The sequence below is a fragment of the Ambystoma mexicanum genome, chromosome 2p (genome assembly GCF_040938575.1).
Source record: "Ambystoma mexicanum isolate Mex_15411 chromosome 2p, UKY_AmexF1_1, whole genome shotgun sequence".
NCBI lineage: Eukaryota > Metazoa > Chordata > Amphibia > Caudata > Ambystomatidae > Ambystoma > Ambystoma mexicanum.
Window position 1 is genome coordinate 880,049,909 of NC_090923.1, and position 23,833 is coordinate 880,073,741.

The 23,833-nt window shown below is 49.4% G+C and overlaps 1 protein-coding gene across 5 annotated transcripts in view; it reads right to left on the bottom strand.

Moving 5' to 3' along the window:
* Positions 1–23,833, bottom strand: part of ARHGAP35 (Rho GTPase activating protein 35) — an 849,836-nt gene that overhangs the window by 190,615 nt on the left and 635,388 nt on the right. For 4 of the 5 annotated variants that reach the window (XM_069644573.1, XM_069644572.1, XM_069644575.1 and 1 more), the window contains 2 exons: positions 10,117–10,194; positions 7,099–7,260 (listed from right to left, as the gene is read on the bottom strand). In XM_069644573.1, the coding sequence (XP_069500674.1) occupies positions 7,099–7,260; positions 10,117–10,194 (240 nt within the window). The remainder of the gene's footprint in view (positions 1–7,098; positions 7,261–10,116; positions 10,195–23,833) is intronic. The other variant, XM_069644577.1, reaches the window with a different exon arrangement.

The window sequence follows — 23,833 nt, forward strand, 5'->3', positions numbered from 1 at the left end:
GCAGTACCAACGTATGGAGGTGGGAAAAGTATTTAGAATGCCTAATCAAATTGCTGAACATAGGACTGCCTTACCAAAGGCCAAATCTTGCCCATGGATAGAGTCCAAGGAACAATGTTTCACAAAAGTATGGACAGAGGCCCATGTGGCTGCTTCGCAAATATTGCGAATCGGAAAACCCCTCTGTAGGGCAGTGGAGGCAGCCATACCCCTAGTAGAATAAGTCCATAAGCCTACTGGAGGGTCCTTTGCCACCAAACGATAACACTCAGAGATCGTCAAAATGATCCATCTAGATAAGGTCTTCTTGGACACAGCCCGACCTAAACGCCTTCCAGCGTAACCAATAAAGAGCTGATCGTCCACTCTGAGCCGGGACATCCGTGAGAGATAGAAACTCAAAGCTCTCCTAGGGTCCAACCTATGGAGCCTCTCCTCTTCCGTACCAGGATGTGGAGGAGGATAGAATGCCGGAACAATTACCTTCTGGCTCAGATGGAATTCCGACACAACCTTCGGAAGAAAGGAAGGTCGCACCCTAAGGACAAGCCTGTCCTTATGGAACACAGTGAAGGGTGGTTTGGCGGAAAGGGCCTGCAACTCACTCACTCTGCGTGCGGAAGTAACCACAACTAAAAATACAGTTTTAAAGGACAATAATGGCAATGGACAAGAATGTAAGGGCTCAAACGGAGCTCCCATGAGGAACTTTAAAACCAAATTCAAATCCCATCCCGGCACCTGGAAAGGCGACAGTGGAAACACATTAGTTAACCCTTTTAGCAACTGATAAATCAACGGGATCTTAAAATAAGAACAATCCTCAGATGAGCGCTTTAATATGGACAGCGCCGTCAGGTACCCTTTAATGGTACCTACTTGCAGGCCCTTGTGGGCTAAAGAAAGCAAAAAAGACAAAACCAAAGGAATGGAACCATTGAAAAGGATCCACATTCCGTACCCTGCACCAGTCGCAGAACTTTCTCCAACAGCAACGGTACAGGGATTTCGTTGCGGGCCTTCTGGCCGAAAGCAACAGCTCCATCATGCCTTCAGGGAGGTCACAATCCTTATACCTCAGCCTTTCAGAAACCAAGCCTGAAGGCTGAGAGACTTGACCTCTAGATGGAGAACTCAACCCCCCCCTCCCGTGAGAGCAGATTGTCTCGGTAGGGAAGACGACGTGGAGAGCAGATGGACATGTCTCGAAGGTCCGGGTACCACGCTCTCCTGGCCCATGCCGGAGCAATAAGGATCATTCGGGCGACCGAACCTCCATAACCTCCACACCTGCGGAATGACGATGACTGGAGGAAACGTGTACAGCAGTGGAAAGCACCACTCCACTACGAACTCGTCCCCTAAGGCTCCTCTTGTAGGAAATTCCCACTTGCAGAACCTCTCGCACTTCCGGTTGACACTGGTGGCTAAGAGATCCACTTGTGGGGTTCCCCAAAGAGCGAAGATCTCCAACAGAACTTCCTTAGCCAGCTCCCACTCGTGAGAGACCGTGCTCTGCCTGCTCAGAGTGTCCGCCGACACCGCGTTTTCGTCTCCGCTCAGATGAACTGCCGAGATCAAAATTTCCTTCTGGATGGCCCAGAAACAGAGCTGCATCGCCTCCCTGCACAGTGGGAGTGACCCTGCCCAACCCTCTTTTTGTTGAGGTAGTGCATAGCCACTGTACTGTGTCATAATCAGGACATTCTTCCCCCGCACAGACGGCAGAAAATCCTTCAAGGCTAGCCTGACAGCCCGCAGCTCTAACAGATTGATGTCGAGTCTGGACTCCGACGGAGACCAACGAACGCTGGCTGTCAGCTTGTTGGCATGAGCTCCCCAACCCGCGAGGGATGCGTCAGTCACGATTGTCACCTGCAGCCATGATTGCCAAAACGGAGCCCCTTTCAACAGATTTCCTTTGACGGCCCACCACAGAAGGTCCTGGGCGACCGAGGGTGGAATCTGAACGGGATCCGACATCCTGCCGGAGAACTGTGACCACTGCATCTTGAGCGCCCACTGCAGAGATCTCATCCGCAACCTGGCCTCTGGCACCAGTAAAATGCAGGATGCCATTAGGCCGAGCAATCTCGAACTCGAACGCCGGGAGACTCTGGGCACGTTGAAACTTGTCCACCATCTGCAGAATGTGATGAGCCCTCACCTGGAGAGGCGAACACTGCCCCAGGGATGTGTCTAGCACTGCTCTGATGTACTGGAGCCGCTGGATAGGTGTCACATGAGACTTCTTTAAGTTGAGGGAGAAGCCCAGCTTGTGAATGGAGTGGCAGGTGACGTATAGATGATCCAGGATTTGGTCGGGAGAGCGCGCCCTGATGAACCAATCGTCCAGTTAGGGGTAGACGTGAATCCCCCCTTTCCTGAGATGCGCTGCCACCACCACCATCAGCTTGGTGAAGACCCTCGGGCGGAGGTCAATCCGAACGGCAGGACCCGAAACTGAAAATGCGAGTCGCCAACCGCGAACCTCGGGTACTTTCTGTGCTTGGGATGAATCGGCACATGAAAGTAAGCATCCTTGAGGTCGAGAGACACCAACCAATCCTGAACCTGAAGGGCCTGGAGGACTTGAGAAAGAGTAACCATCTTGAACTTGTCCTTCCTGAGGAGCTTGTTCAAACCACGCAAGTCCATGATGGGTCTCAATCCTCAGTCTTTTTTCGGAATAAAAAAATATGGGGAATACCATCCCTTGTTCCTCTCCGCTACAGGCACCAGTTCTATGGCGCCTTTCTACAGCAGGGATTGGATTTTATTCGCAAGGAGCGGATCCGGACGCTTCAAAGAGAGCTACCCCATTGGATTGTCGTGAGGCCTCTGCCGGAAAGGAAGACAGTAGCCATGGGCTATGATCTCCAGAACCCACACATCTGAAGTAATGGCACGCCATTCCACAAGATGCTGCGCCAGTCTTCCCCCCCCCCCAACCGGCTAACCATGGGACATGACCTCATGACTGAGCGGACGCGGCAGTGCCCGAGGGAAAGAGGCAACTGCCCGAGCGGCTTTGGCACCTCGAGTACCTTGTTTTCCACCTCTGGTACTCCCACCTTGGCCCAATTCACTGGCAGCTCTCCTCTATCTCTCACACGAAGATTAGTATCGAAAGGAACCTCCCCTCCATTGCTGTCCCCTAGGACGAAAAGGCAGAGGATGACGTACTGCAGCGCTCAAGGACTTTGCTGCAGCTTTGGAGGTCTGCAACCTCTCAAGGCTCTTGTCAGCCTTGCTTCCAAAAAGATGGACACCATCAAAGGGCATGTTGAGAAACAACAGGAGCAAACCCGACTTTCACAACCACGCAAACCTGCGCATCACGGTGCTCGCTGCCATGGACCGGCTGACACAGTCTGCCACGTCCAGACCCGACTGAATGGATTCACCCATGGCATCCATGCCATCTTGAACGAGGGCTAGAAAACCATCCCGTTCCTCCCCTTCGGGAATATGTTCAGCCGCCAAAGATACACAATTCCACAGATTGTGAGTGAATCTTGCCAAGGCACTAACGGAGTTGGCTGCTTTTAAAGCCAAACCCCCAGATGAAAATACTTTCTTCGCCCAACCATAAAAGCGCTTGTCCCTATCAAGAGGGATGGTAGGGTATGCAGCCTGCTTCGCTGGGGCCGTAGCCACCTGCACCACCAAACTCTCCGGAGTGGGGTGCGTAGACAAGTAGCAGGAGTCACCACTGGCTGGACGGTATTTTTTCAGAAGCGACTTATTCACTGCCGGGAGACTCTCCGGACCAGTCCAAGCCGCCGCCACCGTTCTTTGTAAGGCCATATGAAATGGCAACATCAGGTCAGTTGGTGGACCCTGGGCAAAAATATCTGTCAGGTCATCCTGCAGAAAATCCACAGGTGGCGCAGACCACCCCAAGTACTCAGTCACCCTCGACATGAGACGCCTGTACGAGGACTCAGCATGTGTAGCAGGCTCAGGCCTGCCAAACTCAACCTCCAGAGAGGTATCAAGACCACTGGCGTCATGTAAACATTGACGAAGGTCTTCCAGTTGACTATGACCAGACAACAGGTCATCAGGAACCCCAGGAGGCACAACCCCCCTCCTCATCAGACCCTTCCTCCACCTCTGAAATGTACTCCAAGGGTTGGAACAATTCCACCCTGGGAGGAGGAACACAGTTGGGTCAAACGTAGGCCTCACAGACTTGCTGAGCGCCTTTCTTAGAGCTTCCGCAGCTCTCCGGGGCACCTCCGGTAAATTCTCCAGAAAAGGCGTTGAGGGCGCCGATGGAAGAGGCGTCGATGTCGACTGAGGCAGCGGCGACGTCGACCGAGGCGCCGACGACTTTCGACAAGGCTCCAACGGTCTCGACGGCGTTGAGGAACGGGACCTGGACCGGGCACGTTGGCGATCATCCTTGTCCGATCGGGACCACAAGTTCCGGATGATCGCGCAGACTACCTGAGCCCGAAGGCGTGTGAGCAGTGGCTCTGGCGCGTTCCCTGTAGGCTTCTCTTGAAGGCGCGGACTGAATGGTGCCCTGCGATTCGAAAATAACCATAATCTGCCGGCGGAATTCATCCCATTTGGCCGGCGACAAGTGTTTTGTGGGACAAGCCACCTGTCATCTGGCAGAGTCCTCTGACTAGGAAGGCGACCAGCGACGGTGCTTCGAAGAATGCCTCGAAGAGGCAGAGGAATGGCGGGACCCACTCCTAGAACGAGACCCCCTGGACTTACAGCGACGTAGAGAGTCACCCCTCGAATCGTCAGTCAAAAGACCAGTAGATTTTGACTTACGGGGTTAGCAACCCTACCTACCGATAACTTCTGCTCCCGCAAGGCCTTCGAAGTTAGGGACTGGCATTCATCGCAATCGTCGGTGGCGTGGCTTTCGCCGAGGCACCAGAGGCAGATGTCGTGCGGGTCCGTAATGGACATTTTGGAACCGCAGTCCCGACACTTTTTGAAGCCGACTTCGGGGTAGAAGACAAGACATTTTCTCAACTTTAGCAAACGAAGTAGAAGAACCGAGGCGACCGAGATTCCGAAGCAAACACCTTCGTGGAAAAAACTGAACTGAGGCTACGGGCGCCGTGCGTCCTATATATAACACCCGGTGATGCCGACCGTAGACAGAGGCCCTCGAGGGACAGCGTATCGACATCGACGCAGGGCGCCTATGCCGAAAAAGTTTTCAGAAGCAGCACAGCTGTGGTAATTACCGTCAAAGATGTGGAATACATCGGAGGACACAATCCCTTCAAATATAAGTTTTTGGTACTCTTGTACCTTGGGCGATTGCTCTTCGCCCCTTTGACTCCCTCCTCCAGGCTCGGATCTTTCTAGCAACTTGAGCCTCCCTCCGTCGGGTCACTACAGCCTTTCAAATGCAACTTCCTTGCCTTATTCAAGAACCTTTGGCACAGTTCAAGGTTTCCTAAAACAGTTTTGTGATTTATTTCATCTCAACAGAAAGCGTGGACTTCGTCCTAGCTTTCTTTCAGCATCCGCTCCATCAGGTTCATACTTCTTATTCCACACAATGTTCACGTTTGCCAAATATACAGTTCACTTTACTTTCTAATGATGTGGGATGCACTTCCATTAGCTTCTTCTTGGCAATGGGTCAGAGACTTTTGAGTATACAAGGAATTTGACGTGACCCTTGTAGGACCACTCCAACACCTCATGCCGCCCCTTCCTAAGACCTTCTGGTACTTGCAGTTTCAATGAAAAAAAGGGGCCAGCGAGAGTCCTTTGAGTGAGCACTCCTGCGGCGCCTGACCACTCTGCAGGTGGCCCTTCTCAAGCTTTCCCAACAGTTCAAATACACATAAGTTCTTTGTTCTCAAGATATTGCGTTCATCTCATGTTGCCACTTGCAACCTTGAACTGAATACAATTTGGTTTTGCTATCAGCTTCCTCCAACTCACCACTTGCGTCCAGTCCACTGGCTTGGCTTGCTTTTGGAGTCAAGAATGGTACCTCCCCGCCTGGGTTATCAATGCGGAAGGCTCCCGTGCACCATTAACATCTGTTCCTCCACACGTCAGCTATAACTCCTCGGTCATATGAATTCCCTTTCCCAGGCTTTGCGGGTCTGAGTTGAAAGGAGCAATGGAGGTTTCCTCTTGATCGTCCCTCCAGGTCTCACCGCCTTAATCCTCCATTTGTACTGCCGGTTCTGTGTAGCTAGTCCTTTGTTCGCTTGGCCTTGCTCGAAGCGTGCTCTTGTGCTCTGCCTTTTATCCCTGTGGGGAAGGTAAAGGGCCATCAGGTGTGCATGGTTATTGTCAACTGCCCGACACGCGTGTTGGGACATGTCAGATAAACGGCTCTGGTGTTAGTCCGTTGTCTGTTCCTGTGTAAGAAAGTGTTTGTGTTGGGAAAGAGGGGTTGGGGGGGGAATAGAGCTTCCAAATGTCCTACAAGGTAGGATGGAGAAAAGGTGATATAGGGAAGGGGGTACTGCGTTTCGCCATCGGCATCCCACCTCCACTCCCCGAGAAACCCCCCATCCAGGTGATCCTTCCCCACTGGTCTACCCCCAGGAACTGTATCCAATAGCAATGGCCTTGTCCTGGCCACCTGGATGACAGAAACCCGGGGACTAGTAAGTGAGATGCCTTCAGGTTTCTCACACCCATAATTGTCCATGTCATCAATGTCGGAACTCAAGCACTCTGCATATAACTACCACAACACAGACCCATTCCCTTCACACTGCCGGAAGCCACCAACCTCACACAGCTGGCAGATACAGGACAGGACACTTGTGGCAGGTCTCAGCATTAAGACAACATGCAAGTGGCTTATTTGTACTTCATAAAAACGAAACATATTGCACATCTGCAACCCTAATAGTAACTTATGTCCAGGAAAAGAATGTGAAGGTGGCAGGTTATTTTGGCAAACATAAGAACCAAAAAGGCCGTTTTTATTGAACGGGTGCAGGTTACCTCCCTGGCAAATGTGGTCCTATAACGACATTTATGTTAATACACAATTCTCTAATTCCTAGTTAGGAAAAATCGAAGCTCTTGCCAAGGCAGGTAACATGACAGACTTTGACCACCCACTTACACTGCCAAATGGCTCACCCTTTTCACACCATGTCTTCAAATACATACTGTGTGCCTCCACCAGTTCAGTCTGCATGCTGTAAGGGACAAGAGGATCTGGGAGCTCTGAAAAAAAGCTTTTCATGGCACCAGCAACAGCGTTCACTGTAAAGTCCTTCTCTACCAAGTCCAGATTGTGATCTGAAATAAATAAAGTAAAATTACCAGTGATAAACTATCACAATACTAACTTCTCTGGTCTCATCTTCACACCCAGACAAGCATAACTTTGGGTCACCAATTTCTGAAGCAACAAAACCCCACACCCATGCAAAGGGGAGTGCCCACCAAAATGAAAAGTGAATCGCTGAGCCGCACAGTCCACAACTCGATACCCAAAACCTAGTTACCATGTCTTTCTCAACTATCCTCCCTCACCACAAACTAATGTTAAGATGAATTTCTAGAATCTGGCCTGGTGGACAGATTTTAGGAGTCCACCTTAGTTACAATGAACAGGGGAACTCTAAGGTTAGCCAAACCCACTCAAAGTAAGCGTGCACAGCGGTCATAACTTAGTCTCAGGAGAAAGTGAGTGGGATCTGTGGTCCACAATGGATCCTCACAGTGAAACAATAATTCAATTTAATGATTCAATTTAGACAGGCAAGTACAAAAATACTAAACAAACAGTAATATCACATGATACTCAATGATCAAATATATACTCACCTTTAAGTTCTTAGAAATGCAATCAATAACTTATTCAACCTTACAAACAAGGCAAGTAGTGATGCAGTAGAATGAAACCAGTTCACAAGAATTGTACCATAGCTTTATAAGTCCAATCCCTATAATGTATGGGGCCTTGTACCCAAAAGTCACAAAGCTTCTTAGGAGAGGTGACTGATGTAATAAGAGTTTGTGTGGTGGTGAAAGGTAACAGAAGCTATTCAACGTTACAGGTCAGTAAAATGATATTCCTATCTTTTAGATAAAAGCTTTTAGATCCAACGATCAAAATGCGATGAAATGGAATAAACAAAGTTTATTCTGAGGAGAACATGGGGAAGTGAACGCGTTGTAATTACCTACCTCCCTGAGTGACTCATTCTCCCCGGGGGAGAAAGGCAAACATGATTTACCACTACAGGACCCATGAAGTGACCACACAGTGATGATGGCAGGAATCTCTCCAGTCATGGTTGAAGATCTCACAGAGTAGAATCCCTGGAAGCTGGGCAGCTGAAACTTGGCAGGAAGGAGACTTGTGGGATGAGCCGGTGACCACCAAAGTCCTGACAAACATGGAACAGTGACAATTTTATCGAAGTAGCCCACTGGCGAGCTGATTAGTCCACTGGGCGGTTACAGGGACACGTCTAAAGACTCAGGATGGCAGGATCCTCAAGAAAGTGTTTAGACTGTTTGGTCCCACCAGGTCCAAGGGTTGAAGCACCACTCAGAGCGTTCTGAGATCAGGTAGTCCAGCAGGGCTTCACAAGACCAGAGGAAGGGGATGGCGGGCCTCTTCGGGAGTTGTCCACGGAACTTCAGTCGGGTACTCTTCTACACAGGTTACTTGGTTCCAAAGCTGATCTGAAGAAATGGCTGCAGGAGTCCTCTTATCCTAAATCCTGGCTGGAAGCAAGTCCAAGCCCACCAATGCTAAGGGTCCGCACATTCAACCAGCAGTGGTTCAATCAGGGACCACTGTGGGTTTCACTCATACACCACACCTAGACTTTCAGGTACCCCATATGTGGAGTGTGACCAGACAGTCCCACCCACATTCTGGGTCCATAACACACCAGTCTAGCAGCTTTCCCAGAAAGCAGCAGCTTTGCCAGGCGAATGCATGACCATAGAAGGGATTTCCCGACCTGAGAAGGCAGGAGGAAGGCCAAACAAGAATATGGCCAAAGAACAAGGGAATAAATCTTGTAGCACTAGCCAGGTTTAGTAGCCAGATGCAGTAAACCTCAATGTGTACACTAATAATTATTCAAAAATGGTAAAAGGGCATCTGCTACCAGCTGGTCTTCAGGCACATATACAAGTAACCAAAAATCCCAAACATAAAGAGGCTAGGGTGATCCAAAAGCATCCCCACTGCACTGCATTGTAAGATGCTGTGTGCACTGTCAAATAGTTACCAAAAAGGTTAAAAGACAAAAAGGGAACCAGTTTCCGATTACTGATGTCTGAAGCACTGGTTAGTCTCCCCAAGGCAAAATTAGCAAAAGGCTAGCGGGAGTGAAGCTGAATGCTTCACTTGCCTGTAAAATGACAGGACACGTTTGAAAACTAAAGCGAAAACGTTTGGGGTACATAGAATATGGACGGAAAGTTAGTAAAAGAGAAGTCTTTCCCAGATAGCAAGAAAACTCCCCCGCTTAACAGCCCTAAACCGCACATCTCTCCAACCAATTCTTAAGCCCCCCTATGAGATTCAAACACACCAGACGACTCAGTCACTGGCTGTCCTAATTTGGAAACAATAAGCCTCCAAACAAAGCACACCCAGAAAGCGCAAACACACACTGATGCAGATGACTCCTGGTTCGCCACACATTAACAGCTAAGCACAAAACCTGTCTTAACCCTCTAACCAAACCATCCCACATTACCTTTCAAGAGCACCTGCAGACCATGGCAATGATAGCAGTGTGTGGTATAAATCAACAAAACATGTGAAATAGCAGGGAAAAGGATACTGCAGAGACCAATAATTGAGGAGGCCACCAAGGAATCGTACGGGGATTCATATACAATATTAATGGAAAGTTAAGAAAACAGTTATGAACACAATCAGAGATGTAGTCCCAACCTATACGTTGGAAGGCAGCAATATCTTTAAAGAGGGAAAAGTGGCTAGTCTGGCATAATACTCAAATTCAAATAGATGCAGGTACATTCCAGATGTTTTTTCAACTTTGTGCACACAGCAAAGCAGTGCCATGCGCTACATGCTTACACCTACAAACATTTCTTGGACCCTTCGCAACTGCACCTGCTGTACACCAATGGAAATAAATGTACGAAAACTACCATTACCTTGATCAAACTGTCTCTGGAGACTCTCCATTTCAGAGCGATTTCCACTAACACGATAAATACCTTCAGTGAGAATACCTAAGAAATAGAAAGAACAGGCGTCAGTCTGAAGTTCAGAAAAGTCATATCTGCTCAGCAAGACAAAGTAGATTACAGGAAGGAATGGTTACTTGTAAATCCCTTTCTTCATCCTAGAAAACTTCACGAATTCATAAACCCAATCTAATAATAGTCTTTCGGTGGCTTGTACATGGCTTTGAAAAGGCCGCCATCTACTAGTTGGCTCCGAGTTTTGCATCTTGCTTTTTTAAATGTGAAAATAGGCCATCTACAGGTGTGTTTCTCTAACACTATGCCTATCCTACAACACCGGCCGTAGTGACCACCTTCCTCCTAGTCCATAGTCCCCTTTCCTCCATACTTATGGGACATTCCTCTGTCCTGTGGGACGGGACCGCAGCACTTTGTAAAAAGCATCACATTTTTCAAAAATGTGTCCCTCCTCTCAACGCGTGGTACCGCACGCGGCCGTAACCCCGTCCTCATTAGCTCCGCTCAGCGCCTCGCCTATCAGTCCTTTTCTATCGCCAGGTCAGAGACCTTTAAGCAATAATAGAGGAACCTTATTAGAGGGGACGGCGGGCGGGCGTATGGAAGAAAGGGGACTATGGACTAGGAGTAAGGTGGTCACTACGGTGAGTAACCTCATTATACTCCTACATCCCGTCCCCTTTCCTCCATACTTATGGGAGACTCCCAAGCACTCCTCACAGGAACTACGGGTGGATGGAAACCCCCTACTGAAAAAGGTTTTTAAGCACAGCCTGGTCAAACTGAGCATCAGATCTGGAGCTCAGGTCCAAACAGTAATGTTTACAAAAAAGCAGATGGGGAGGCCCAAGTAGCCGCTTTTGCGATGGTCTCCCAGGGGACATACTTTTGAAAGGCAACAGCAGCTGCCTTGCCCCGTACCAGATGTGCATGAATCCCTTTAGGAGGCCGGAGACCCTGAACAGTAAGATTCCGTAATACAGGCAGCAATCCATCTAGAGATAGTCGCTTTGGAGGCCTGCCTACCTTGCAGATTACCAAAGGTCACCAATAGTTGAATTCAGATGTTCTGTCCAGATAGAACTTAAGAGCTCTTCTAACATCTAGGCAATGCAAAACCCTCTCAGCTTCCGAAGCCGGGTTTGGAAAGAAGACAGGCAGGGAGATTGATTTAGATTGAAATCCGAAACCACCTTTGGTAGGAAAGAAGGATTTGTCCTTAGGACAACCAAGAAGGGATGCTCCACCGACAAAGCTTGGAGCTCACTCACACGCCTTGAAGTAACAGCAACAAAGAAAGACACCTTCCGCGAAAGGTGCTTAAGATCTACTGTAGCCATTGGTTTGAAAGGCTTATGGCACAAGGCAGTAAGGACCACATTCAGATTCCCACGTCGGGTACGGTTTGCGAACAGGAGGGTAACAAAGCATTACACCCGCAAAGTGCCTTTTAACCACTTTTTGTGACAGCGAAAAAGAGCACTGGTCCGAGGATAGGTAGGCGGCCACAGCCGAAAGATAAGTCCTGCATGACAGGACATGAATACCCAACTCTGCTAGGTGAGAGACGAAGGACTGCACCGTGTCAATCGTAGCCACCCTGGGGTCCAGCTGTTTGGCTAATCACCAGTGACAGAACCGAAGCCATTTGCTTCTGTACCGAGACCTCATAGAAGGCTTCCTGAATAGTGTGCATGTTGTCCGAAGACAGATTGAGATGTACTAAAGATCTGAACTCGGGCACCAATGCCGCCAAGCTGAACGATTGTGGGGAGGGGTGCCACAGCTGCCGATCTCTCTGGTGAAGCAAATCGGGAACCAATGGAAGCCTGATCGGTGCACACACCGAGAGATGTTGAAGTTCTGAAAACCAGAACCTGGAAGGCCACCACGGAGCTATGAGCAGAAGAGAACAGTTCACTGTGTTCCTCAGCTAACAAATCGTCCGATGAATCAGAGGCAGAGGCGGAGGCGGAGGCGGAAAAGCATAGGCCCTCATGTTGTGCCAGGGAATCTCGAGAGCATCTCCCAGAGAGCAGGCTCCCAGCCCATTTCTGGAGCGTTACAGAGGAAGTTTCTTGTTTGCCGATGTTGTGAAGAGATCCACTTCCGGAGTGCCGCAACACAGGAATATCTGTAAGAGGACCTCCGCTTTCAATTCCCACTCGTAGCTGACCAATGTTCGTCAGCTATGGGCATCTGCCGTAACGTTCAGCTGGCCCGGGATGTGTACTGCCACCAGCCAGACACCATGCTGAACCGCCCATTCCCAAATCAGATTGGCAAGATCCACAAGAGGGGAGGACTTTGGTGCCCCCCTGCTTGTTGATGTAAAACATGGACACCACATTGTCCGTGCGGACACAAACCACGTTGTTGGCAATGATCGGCCTGAACGCCTTGAGCGCCAGGACGATCGCCAGAAGCTGGAGATGATTTATATGAAGGAACTTGTCTTAGGGCTACCAGAGGCCGAAGACCTGAAGAAGATCCAACATTGCACCACACCCCAGAAGGGAGGAGTCCGTTGTGATGGTCACCATCGGAGCAGGGTCTTGAAAGCTCACGCCCACCGACCGGTTGCTGAGAGATGACCACCACAGAATGTCCATTCTCATGAAAGCCGGAATCAATATTAACTTGGAGTCCGGATCCACAGCCTGACGCCAAGAACTCCGAAGAGCCATCTGCGTCCGCCTCATCTTGAGCTGAGCAAGAGGAAGAGCAATACGCACTATGCCATGAGGCCCATAAGCCTCTGGAACCGCCAGGCAGACATGCACTCCGACATCGCAAACATCTGACACGTGGCCAACAGATCCGCCATTCTGTCCCCGGTCAGGTAAACTCTGCAGTCGATCGTGTTCCAACGAAAACCCAGGAAAGTAAAGTACTGAGAGACCGTCATGGAGGATTTCCGCCAGTTCACGGACAGCCCAAGGTGGAACAGGAGCTGGAGTAGAGACTGAAGATTGCTGGAGGCTTTCAGCGGGCAAGGACTGCGCAACAGCCGATCGTCTAAATACATATACACATGGATACCCTGAAGCCGAAGATAAGTTGCGATAACTGACATCTTCATAAAGACACGCAGTGCCGAGCTGAGGCCAAATGGGAGCACTCCGAACTGGAAGTGCAACTCCCCTACGGAAAACCGTAGGTATCTCCGGTGTGGATTCCAGATCAGAATATGCATATACGCATCCTGAAGGTCCACCACGCTGAGCCAATCGCCCTTCTGCAAAGAGGACTTTATCTGACAAGGCGTGATCATCTTGAATTTCTCTTGACTGCTGGGAGGATTGATGGGTGGGGTAGGGGGGAAGGGGTAAGCGGAAGCCCGCCCGAGCGACGACTGACAAGCCCCACCGGTCCTCGGTGATGGTCTGCCACGCCTCCCAATGAGATGCAATGCATCCTCCCACCGGTGTCTCGTGCGAGCGCAGAAAAAACTCATTTAGCTGGTTTCTCAGTGGAGGCACCACCTGAACCTGAGGAGGCGGCTGAGGAGTGGGAGAAAAACCGACACTGTTGCTGCCTTTGGTGGGAATTTCCCAAAGTGGTATCAACCCTGCAGGATTTACGATCTAAACAAACCCTGAACCCAGAGGACGGCCGAGGCTGCGACAACGATCTCTGTGTCCTGAAAGGTGGTTTTACCAGCACAGACAAGGACTTGGCGGTCTGAGTGCTGTCCTTAGTTTTGGTCAGCTCCACGTCTGTTGTAGAATGAAAGAGCTCCTTGCCATCAAAAGGTAGGTCCAAAACCTTATCCTGCACCTCCTTAGAGAACTTGGTGGCGTGGAGAGGTATCCACGCCAAGTATAAGGTCCCGGGCCGAGGTGTCGACATGATGAGCCGCAGCTTCCAGCAGGTCCCGTGCCAGGACCCTGGCATCCGACAATCCTGCTTTGAAATCTTCAAGCTTTTCAGTGGGAATAAACTCCTCAAACTCTGACAGACCTTTCCACATTTTCATATTCGCCCCCGCTAACACCAGTTCTGCATTGGCTTGAAGCAGCTGCAGGGCTGAATTAGTAAAAATCTTCCTCCCAAGGGAGTCAAGAAGCTTGTCCCCTTTGCTCAGAACCTGTGTAGCCGTCCTAGAAGAGGTTGCAGCAGGTCTGGATTGCAGAGTGGCCGCAGCCACTACCGTGGAGGAGGGGGGCAGACATGACACTAAGGCCACCTTTTCCGAAGAATGGACCAACAGCCCAGAGTGTGGTTTCTTAGAGCGGGGCTGGTCTTCGCTGTCCTGATCGCCCTGCAGGTCGTCCGACAGGTCCGGTTTAGGCTGAGTCGGATCAGGCACCACAATGGCCTTATCCACTGGGGACAACGGAGGCAGGGGTGGAAGAGTTGGGCGAGGCCCAGCAGGTAAAGGTGGAGCCAGCGGAACTGCAGCTGCGACCGTCGGCGTAGGCAGGCATATCTCCCTAAACAAGCCTCAAAGTACTCCTTCATGAGGTCGGAACGCATACGTTTTTGAAACTTGAAGAAAAAGACGTCCTCCGCCGAAGATTTAGGCGTGACCGGAGGAGGCCTCATGAGCAGAGTAATTCCAGGGACGCAAGGGAGAGGGTTGCCAAGAGGGCCCTTCCCCACTGGTGTCCACATAAATCAAGGGCGCCGATTCTGCAGGAAGCAAGACACTGTGCGGTAGGGGCATCCAAGCGTTCCAGTCATAAACTGGACTAAACGGATGTGCACAAGGAAACCGATGTTCACCCGAAAAACCACCCACTACACCTAGGGCCGATGGCATAATTGTAAGGGATGTATCCAAAATGGCCGCCGTGGTCTTGGCGGGAACAGCCGCCATTTTGTCGTCACCTGAGGAGAACTGTTACACGTGTGGAAGTGAGGCAGGGGTCCCCACAGGTGGGTCAGGGTCTTCACCTTAGCCTTAACACAAGGAACCTCGGCCGAGCCGGTACTGTGTGGCCTAGGAGGTTTCTGTGACATGCTAACAGCCAAACTAGCCTTCAAAGGAAGGACCTCGGCACTACCGGTAACAGAGGGATTACAGTTCAAAACCTCACACCATGCCCCCTTAACAGATCTGGAGTCACCGCAAGAGTGGAAATGATGAGGAACACACCTCACTGACAGGACCTTAACAGGCCTCTCAGAACTGTTGGTCACCTTAGCCTCTAAATGACGGACCTCGGACCAGAGTCCTGTAAAAGCCTCTTCACAACAGGCCTCGAACTTCCGTTCAGTATCAACAACCTCAACCGAGGCCTCAGGGCGTACCCCGATGTTTTTACGGGAAGCTCCAGTCAAGGAGACCTCGAAGCAAGCTCCGGTACCCGACGCCTCAGTAGAACTGGGACCAGAAATAGCCCCCGCAGGAGGGTCCTAGGAATGTAATCCGGTGTCAATAGGCCCATTACGGAGGCCCCTGCAGATAATTCTGGTACACTTTTTAGGCCTAGAAAGCACCTCAGGGAAAGCCCCGGTAATAGAGCTTTTGACGCTCCTCCTGGACAGGGAAGACTACGGGAAGGAGTCCCCTGGCCAGGGTGCTCTAAAAAGTAAAGAACTTGCCAGGCGTTTCTTCTTCTGGTCGATGAAAGTTTGAAAATGGGCCGGGGGAAATCAGTGAAACACCTCCTCCCACCGCTCTAAATGACATTGAAGCGCCCGGACCGAAAGGGAATCGCAATAAAAGCACTAGTCCCACCGTTGGTCCGGACCCAAACACTCCAAAGAGGATGGGGATCCGCCCTAGCGAAGAGTCGCTGACAAGAGCAATTTAGAAAGTCTAGCTGAAACGGCATAGACAGACTACCACGCGACCGCTAAGCCAGAGCAAGAGAGGAGGAAACTGGAAGGAAAAAAATCTTCCCAAGATGCAAGTGTGTCCAGTCCCGAACGAGCGGAGAAAAGGACTGACGGGCGATGCGCTGAGTTACGGCCGCGTGCGGTACCCTGCGTTAAAAGAAGGACGGACACATTTTTTTTAAATGTGATGCTTTTTACAAAGTGCTCCGGTCCCATCCCACAGGACGGAGGAATGTCCCATAAGTATGGAGGAATGGGGACGGACGTAGGAGTATAAGCAGATACAACCTAAAGAATGATGACCGGGTAAGATATGTTTCTGAGGCTTGTGAACCTATTCACGTTGTTTTCGTAAACTAGCAAGACCTAGATCGATGTGACTGCCATTAGGAAGGCTACTTTGAAAGTTAGTTTCTCCGATAGGGTCTATGAATTGGTTCAAATGTGCCCACAATGAGATTTTGCAAAACCATATTAAGGTTCCATCGAGGCAGAGGGTATGCGACTAGTGGGTAAATGTGTCGACGTCTTCCATAAATGCTTTGAAAACAGGTACTCTCCACCAAGACACCTTGCACTGTGATGTAGTGTATGCTGCCAATGTCGCAAATTAAACTTTAGGGGAATAATTAAGTAAATCTGAATTAAGCAGGTAAAGCAGGTATGTAACAATATCTGCAGGTGTGCATTTAATGGACTGATAGCCTTGCCTGAACACCAAATGACAAATTGATTTTTTGCCTCACACAGTACGTACATGCATATAGATGGTAAAAGACAATGGGCAAAATGACTTCAGAAGCCATGCTGCCAGGTTTGTAGCGTGCAGGCGTGGGTGCGTTATCAGAGACAAGTTGCAGAATAAGTGGAGTTTGTTTGGTGGTTTGATAGACAGTTTCATGAGGTGATGGTACCGAGTTTGTCTCGCACACTGGTGCAACCAAGATCAGAGTTTGACGTTCATGTAGTAATTTGTGTATTATCTTGCTGTTCTGGGAGAATTCTCATTTTAGTGCTAATTCCCTTCAACCTTAGAGACCCCCAGCTCTTTTGCTGGACTTTAGGACTTTCTGATTGGAATCCTGGAGTGAGTGAGACCTTTTTCTCACTCATGTGTTTTTACCTGATTTGGATTATGTGTTTTTACTGTTTTTGGAGTCTGACAAACTCCATACACATCTACTTTTTGGATGGTGACACACAGCACCTTCAGTGCAGTTTCAGAGAAATCCTTTCGATTTCTCATGATGTTTAAATAGCTCTTCTTGTGTGTACTACTGTTCCCAAGAATAGTTAAGTGAAATTGACTTTAATTACCTTTTTTCTTTGCATCTCCAGCACTCCCCTCTTATGTGGAGTGCTGGGGGTGTGGGGGGTCAGGAGGGTAGTTGGGGGGGGGGGGGATTACCTAGTAGCCCCTTATACTACATTCTCATGTAACATTCTTTATTTTAATTTTATTTATTTATTTGCATTTATCAAGCGCACTTGCAGCCCATAAGGCATCGAGGTGCTGTTACAGAAGATAAGCAGACTTAAGATTAAAGGAAGGTGCCCAGTGGGCTCATGGTTACACAGTAACAAGCACATATGCAGGAAATGGCTGATACAGATTCGTGTTTGATATTCAGTTTAGACAGTCTAGTTTTGATAGCCCTGCGAAAGGCTAAGTGTGATTCAATCAGTCTTAGGTGAGGTGGAAGTGAGTTCCAATGCGTGGCTGCTTGAGTGGGGAAGCTGGCGCCACCAGCGCGGACCTTTCGTGTAATAGGTGCGACAATCGTGTTGGCATAGCATGATCTTGAAGGTCTGGTGGCCGTGTGCCTGGTGATTCTATTTGTCAGGTAGGGAGGGGCAAGTTTGTGGAGGCATTTGTGGGTGAGGGCAAGAGTTTTGAAGACAAATCTCTCTTTGTCAGGGAGCCAGTGTGCTTGCCTTCTGATTTCGGAGATATGGTCTCTTCTTGCGGTACCTGTGGCTGCCCTGAGTGCATTGTTTTGAGCTAGCTGCAATTTGGCCACGTTTTTGTTGGAGGTCCCAATGAGAAGGGCATTGCAATATTCTAGCCTTGACCCGATAATTGCCCTGGCAATGGTGAGGCAATTCTGGCGGGCCAAGAAGGGCCTTGCAGCATTGAGGATTTTGGAGTAGTAGGGTGAGGAGGCGGCGATAGCATTAACCTGTCTGTCCATGGATAGGTAGGAGTCCAGGTAGACTGAGTGTCTTAACATGGTTGGAGACCTTGATAGGAATGTTATCAATGGTGAAGGAGGCGTACTGATCTCCGAGGTTACCCAGTGTGAAGGGTGACCCTATGAGGAGGAGTTCAGTTTTTTTCACTATTGAGGCAGAGCCAATTCTCTGCCATCCAGGATTGGATGGTAGAGTAAATAGTGGTGAGGGTGTTGGCGTCTGCTAGGTAGTCGCCCGTAAGTGGGATAAGTACCTGTGTGTCATCCGCATAGTTGGTGTAGGATATACCAAGGGAGTCCAGGATGCTGAAGAAGGGCCTTGTGAAGAGGTTGTAAAGCAAGGGTTTGATACAGGACCCCTGGGGAACACCGCAGGTAAGGAGGCTGGGGGTGGCGGAGGCAGACTCTGAAAAGACTTTCATGGCCCTTTCTTGGAGAAAGGAGGTGATCCAGTGACAGGCGTTAGGGGAGAAATTGGCTTGGGTGGCTAGATGGTGGCACAAGGTGTGGTCCACGAGATCAAAAGCCGCGGATAGATCCAGGAGCAATAGGAGAGCAGGTTTGCCTGTGTCTCCAAGATCGTCCATTTGGTTCTTAAGGTCTAGGAGTGCCTTTTCGGTGCCGTGTCGTGGGCGGAATCCAGATTGCCGCAGGCCTAGGAGACGGTTATCCTTTAAGAACTTTTGGACTTGCAGGTAAGATGCTTTGTCCAAAATTTTGAGCAGGAAGGGTACAGTGGTAATGGGCCTGTAATTCTCAGGGACTGCTGTGTCGAGCGAGGGTTTTTGAGGAGTGGGTGTACCCAAGCTTCAAGTCCAGAAGGGACATGGCCTGATTGGAAGGAGGAGTTGATAAATGCTGTAAGGAAGGGGACTAAGGTAGGTGCAGAGTCTTTGATGAGGCCAGCTGGGCAGGCATCACTCTTGCAGTTGGAAGGTTTGATAGAGTTGAGCAGGGTGATGACCCTCACTCAGTGACGTCTTTGAACTCAAATAGAAGGGAGGCGGTGGTCTTGATGGGTGGCTCAGCGCGCATGTTAGCTATGATGATGGAGAGGGCTTTTTGGTGGCCGCAGATTTTGGTTTGGAGGATGTTGAGCTTCTCTAGCATGGCAGACTGAATGCTACACCACCACTTGTCGTCTTTGATGACTGATGGGAGGGGGAGGGGGTGCAGATGGTTTTTCAGTTCCCTAAAGATGGTGAATAGTTCCATGGACCCTGACTTGGCTTCAGAGATATGAGTGGGGTCAGAAATGGCGTGCATGAAGCCGAGGTTGGACAGCGCCTTCTTGAGGGATTTCACAGGGGGTGGGGGGGGTCCCTTAGGGTAGTTCAGCCCTAGGTTAAGGTCACCCAGAAGTAAGACCTGCGATGTCTTTTTGATGTTGTTGGACAGTGCAGGGATAAGGGTGTCATGGAAGTCAATAGATGGGCCTGGGGGTCTGTAGACAATGTGCATGGTTATGGTGCAGTTGGGAGAGACAATTTTTAGAGGGAGGTAGTCGCTGTTGCTGTCAAGAAGGCCTTCAACTTCTCTAATGGCAATGGCTTCCCTGGCGATGAGGGCAATGCCTCCACCTCTCTGAGGGGTGTGGTCTTTCCTGAAGATGGAATACCCAGAAGGGATGGCCAGTGATAGGGCTGGGCCTGAGGTTTCATTAAGCCAGGTTTCAGTAAGGATGAGGTTGTCCTTAATGAGCAGGTCGATGTCAAGGGCATGTGCGGGCACGGATCGTGCATCAAGCAAGGCCCAGCTGAGCGTGTAGGCAGAGGGAGGCATGGAGGTGGGCGGGCTAGCCAGAGTGGAGGGTGGCTCGCATATAATGGGTGGTATGGGGGCGGCATCAGCATGAGCAATGGGCATAGACATAGCATTAGGCAGCATAGTACAGCGTGTGGTCATGGGGGCGGCATGAGCAATGTGCATAGACATAGCATTAGGCAGCATAGTACAGCGTGTGGTCATGGGGGGAGCATCAATATGAGCAATGAGCATGGGGGCACCAGTGGGGTTGGGCGTGGGTGGTGGTGCAAAGATTATGTTATTAATGGGGTTATTTGTGGCAGCCATGAGGTCTTGTTTGGTGATGTGGACATTGATGATCTGTCGTAGCGTAGCCACAGAGTGCGGGGCAATCCAGGGGCTGTAGTTGGCCTTAGTAACATAGCGCGTGAGTTCTGAAGGCTGGCTTCTAACGCCAATCCTTGCATTGCGGTATCCTAGGTTGGGAGTACAGGTAATGGGGTTGCTAGGCTGAGTGCGTGACCGTAGTCGTGCATTCCTGTAGTAACACAGTGTGGTGCGCTTGGTGGTGATCTGGGTAGGAGCACGCAGGAGGTGTGGCGGGTGGGCATAGAGGCCTTACCTTGTGTGAATTTGCCAGAACCTGGGGGGTGCCATCTCTGTTACCCTCACTACTTTAAATGGCTGGTGGCAGTGGTTTAATGTTCCTACCATTGTGCTTTTGTACCGCAGGCTGAACCCTCAGCTGCAGTACAGTACCCATGGGTGACCATTTTGTCAAAATGTCCCTAGTCGTCGTCTTTCGCCATTTTCTGTTTTTGCGTTCTTTCTTGGGTTTGAGTCCTTTGTTCATTTTGTCTTTGGCTGGGTTTCACTCCTGAAACCCGCTTCTGGTTCCAATGTGTCTGGAAAGGCAGGATGTGAGGGAGGTTCCCGAAACTCCCCTGTTCTTTGTCTCTAGGAGTGCATGAATGCAACCAGTCCCGATTACAACACCAGACGAAGAAACAGTGAATGAAGCTTGCTGCATCCTCCGGTGAAGCCCTGCTACTGTGCTGAAACTCCTTTTTCTGATCGACAAGAGAAGCTCTGGAAGGGACTACTTCTTCCCTTGGGTTGGTGAGACCAACTAACCCTGAGACGAACTCCACTGGACCATCCTCCCCAATTGGCTGTACTTCTTCACTGCTGCAAGAACCGAGTGCCAGTGGTCGAGAAATCCACCGTAGAGTGTAACGTCTGCAATCCGGCCAGAAGCTCCAGGAGTCTCCTAAGGACCCTCCAGAAGCAGGACGACCAGAGCTCAAATCCCCTCACCAGAGTGCAGGACTCAAGGAGTGAAGGATCTGCAGTGGTGCAGTTTACTATGCGCTGAAACAGTCAAGTGCTGCAGATCCGAAAAGAGCCTGTAGCTGCCGATGACCTCCAAATTGCTTCTGCAGGAATCCTCCAGACGTCCTCCCTCTTGTCCCCAAAACTGAGGCTCAGGAACCCAGGATCTGCATTCAGACAGAATCCAGCTGGACCACTTTTCTTCAAACCAGCAGTACTGTTTAGACTTGGGGTACTTACCTCAGTGTCTTTAGCTGTGCTCTTCTCAGTTGAGACTTGCATTGGCTACTTTTCTTGGAGTTTATTACAACTCCACTTTTTACAGGTTTAACAACTTGCGACCCTTCATGGGACTTCTACAAAACTAACTTTGTGCAAGACATTATCTAAGAAGTGACTCTGCTCCACAGACTGTGCTCCAATTGACTTTGGTTGTCCTGGCTCCCTGCAGACACTTCTAGTCCATTGACTTTGATATTTCTGTCCCTCATAGGTGGTAACTTGTTTTTTGACTGTTATTGATGTGAAAGGCGTGTCTAGACTTCATTGGAAGATTTAGGTACGTTTGCCTGCCCTGTGAAACTGTTTAACCATTTCCTTCCTTTAACCTTACCTTTGTGCAACCTCAGAATCTGCAAAGTATAACTAGTGATATATAAATGCCATTACTGTCCTTGTGAATGAAGTCACCGGCAGGTGTAGGAAGTGTGTAAAAAGCATCTCTAAAGAGTACCCGCTTAACTTATGCAGATTCTGGAAAAGTATTTTAAAGTATATTTGATTGTTACCTACCTTGTCCTTTTTTAAATAAAGCTTATTTAAAAATTGATGTTAAATAAATAACTAACCGAAACCTTGAGTGTAAGTTACTTGTATTTACTAAAGCTCACATTTACCCTTCTTAAGAAAAGCCTGAGTGCTCAGTCACAGTACCAACTTGTGTAATCCAGGCCTATACCAAAAGACGGGTTACATAATACCAAGCAGATAAGTGTTGTGTATTCTCACAGTGTTACTACATCAATTCTTACCCAACATTTGCCACACAGGATGTCATAGCTGACGTACATCGAGGGACACAGCCTTTGTATAATTGAAATGAAGTTGAGTGTGTGAGCTGCAATTTGCTTGTTAACCAGGTTTCCCTACTTTATTTGAGCGGATAATAAAGAAGTGCTTTGGCATATTCTTTGAGTCTGTCCGGTTATTTGGGTCCGAGATCATTTATTGGTAATTCCATCTGGCACTTGGAACGCTTCAGGTGCTACTGCACAGTGCATTATTTCAACGAAAGTATTCCACAAAATATACAGTCCTTGGTATTGAATTGGTTTGTTTATTTGTATAGTGCCTATACACAATGTGTTTCAAAGCGCTTCAAGGAGGGAGGGAACATGGGAGAAAAACAAAACAAACAAGTCCTTGCAACAGATCAGAATGTGAAAAAATAAACTATCAATCATAACAGATAGTACAAGTGCATGGAAACAATAAGGAAGAGGCAGGGGAGGAAAAAAGGAGAACAATACTAGCAGTAGCATTACTATGCCTGACGACAATTTTTGCAGTGCAAGTGTGACGAGAGGAAGGGGGGGGGGTGAGTAGGGATAGGGGTATAGGAAAGGAAGGGATATGGTTAGGGACAAACAAGTGACTATCTAGAAAAGGTTGACGAGTGTTCAAGATCGTACAAGGGGGAGACAGACAGGCTATTATCAATGGTCAAAGGGACAGGTAATAAAAGTAAGTGCTGAGAGAAAAAAAGAGGAGGGGGCAGAAGGCTGCAAAGACAGGCGGCTACGGCTTACGATGCCTAACAGCAATTGGGGTAGTGCCAGAATTTGACAGAGGAGGGAGGGGAGGAGGAGATGAAGGAGAAGAACAAGTTACTTCTTACCTGGTAACGTTCTTTCGACGGGATGTTCCTCCGACGTATTCCTTATCTTTGATAATACGTTTCCAGCTTACTGGCCTCGGACTTTTTTTCTGTAGAGGGGGCTGCCCGTCGAAGTCCCCCGAGTCGATGTCCCTCGACGGCCACCGTATCGGCGCCAACGTCACCATGCCCATAAATAGCCACGCGCTGCGTCCGTTGCTCAGTTCCGTTTTGTAGCATAAGAAAAGTCGTGCTTGAATTGGTTAGTGACCTTGAAGGAGCGTAAGCTGCAACCACAAGGGAAGTTATCACTGCAGGGATGGTTGGGAGGGGCGATAAGGAATACGTCGGAGGAACATCCTGTTGAAAGAACGTTACCAGGTAAGAAGTAACTTGTTCTTCGAAGGGATTGTGTCCTCCGACGTATTCCTTATCTTTGATAGACTCCCATAGCAGTGGCATGTAATTGGAGGTGGGAGTGATAGTGTTATGTATCCCTTTAGGGATGGACCGAATTTAATACGGCCTTGCCAAATCTGGTCTCTTGAGCAGTGGAGGAATCCAGATTGTAAAAATTTGTGAATGTATGTGCGGACGACCATGTGGCAGCCGCACATAGGTCCCGGACCGGTACTCTCTTTGGAGAGCCGAAGAGGCTGCGATACCCCTGGTTGAATGAGCCCTGAGATTTTGGGGAGGCTCTTTCCCTGCTAGTCTATAACATTCCAGGATG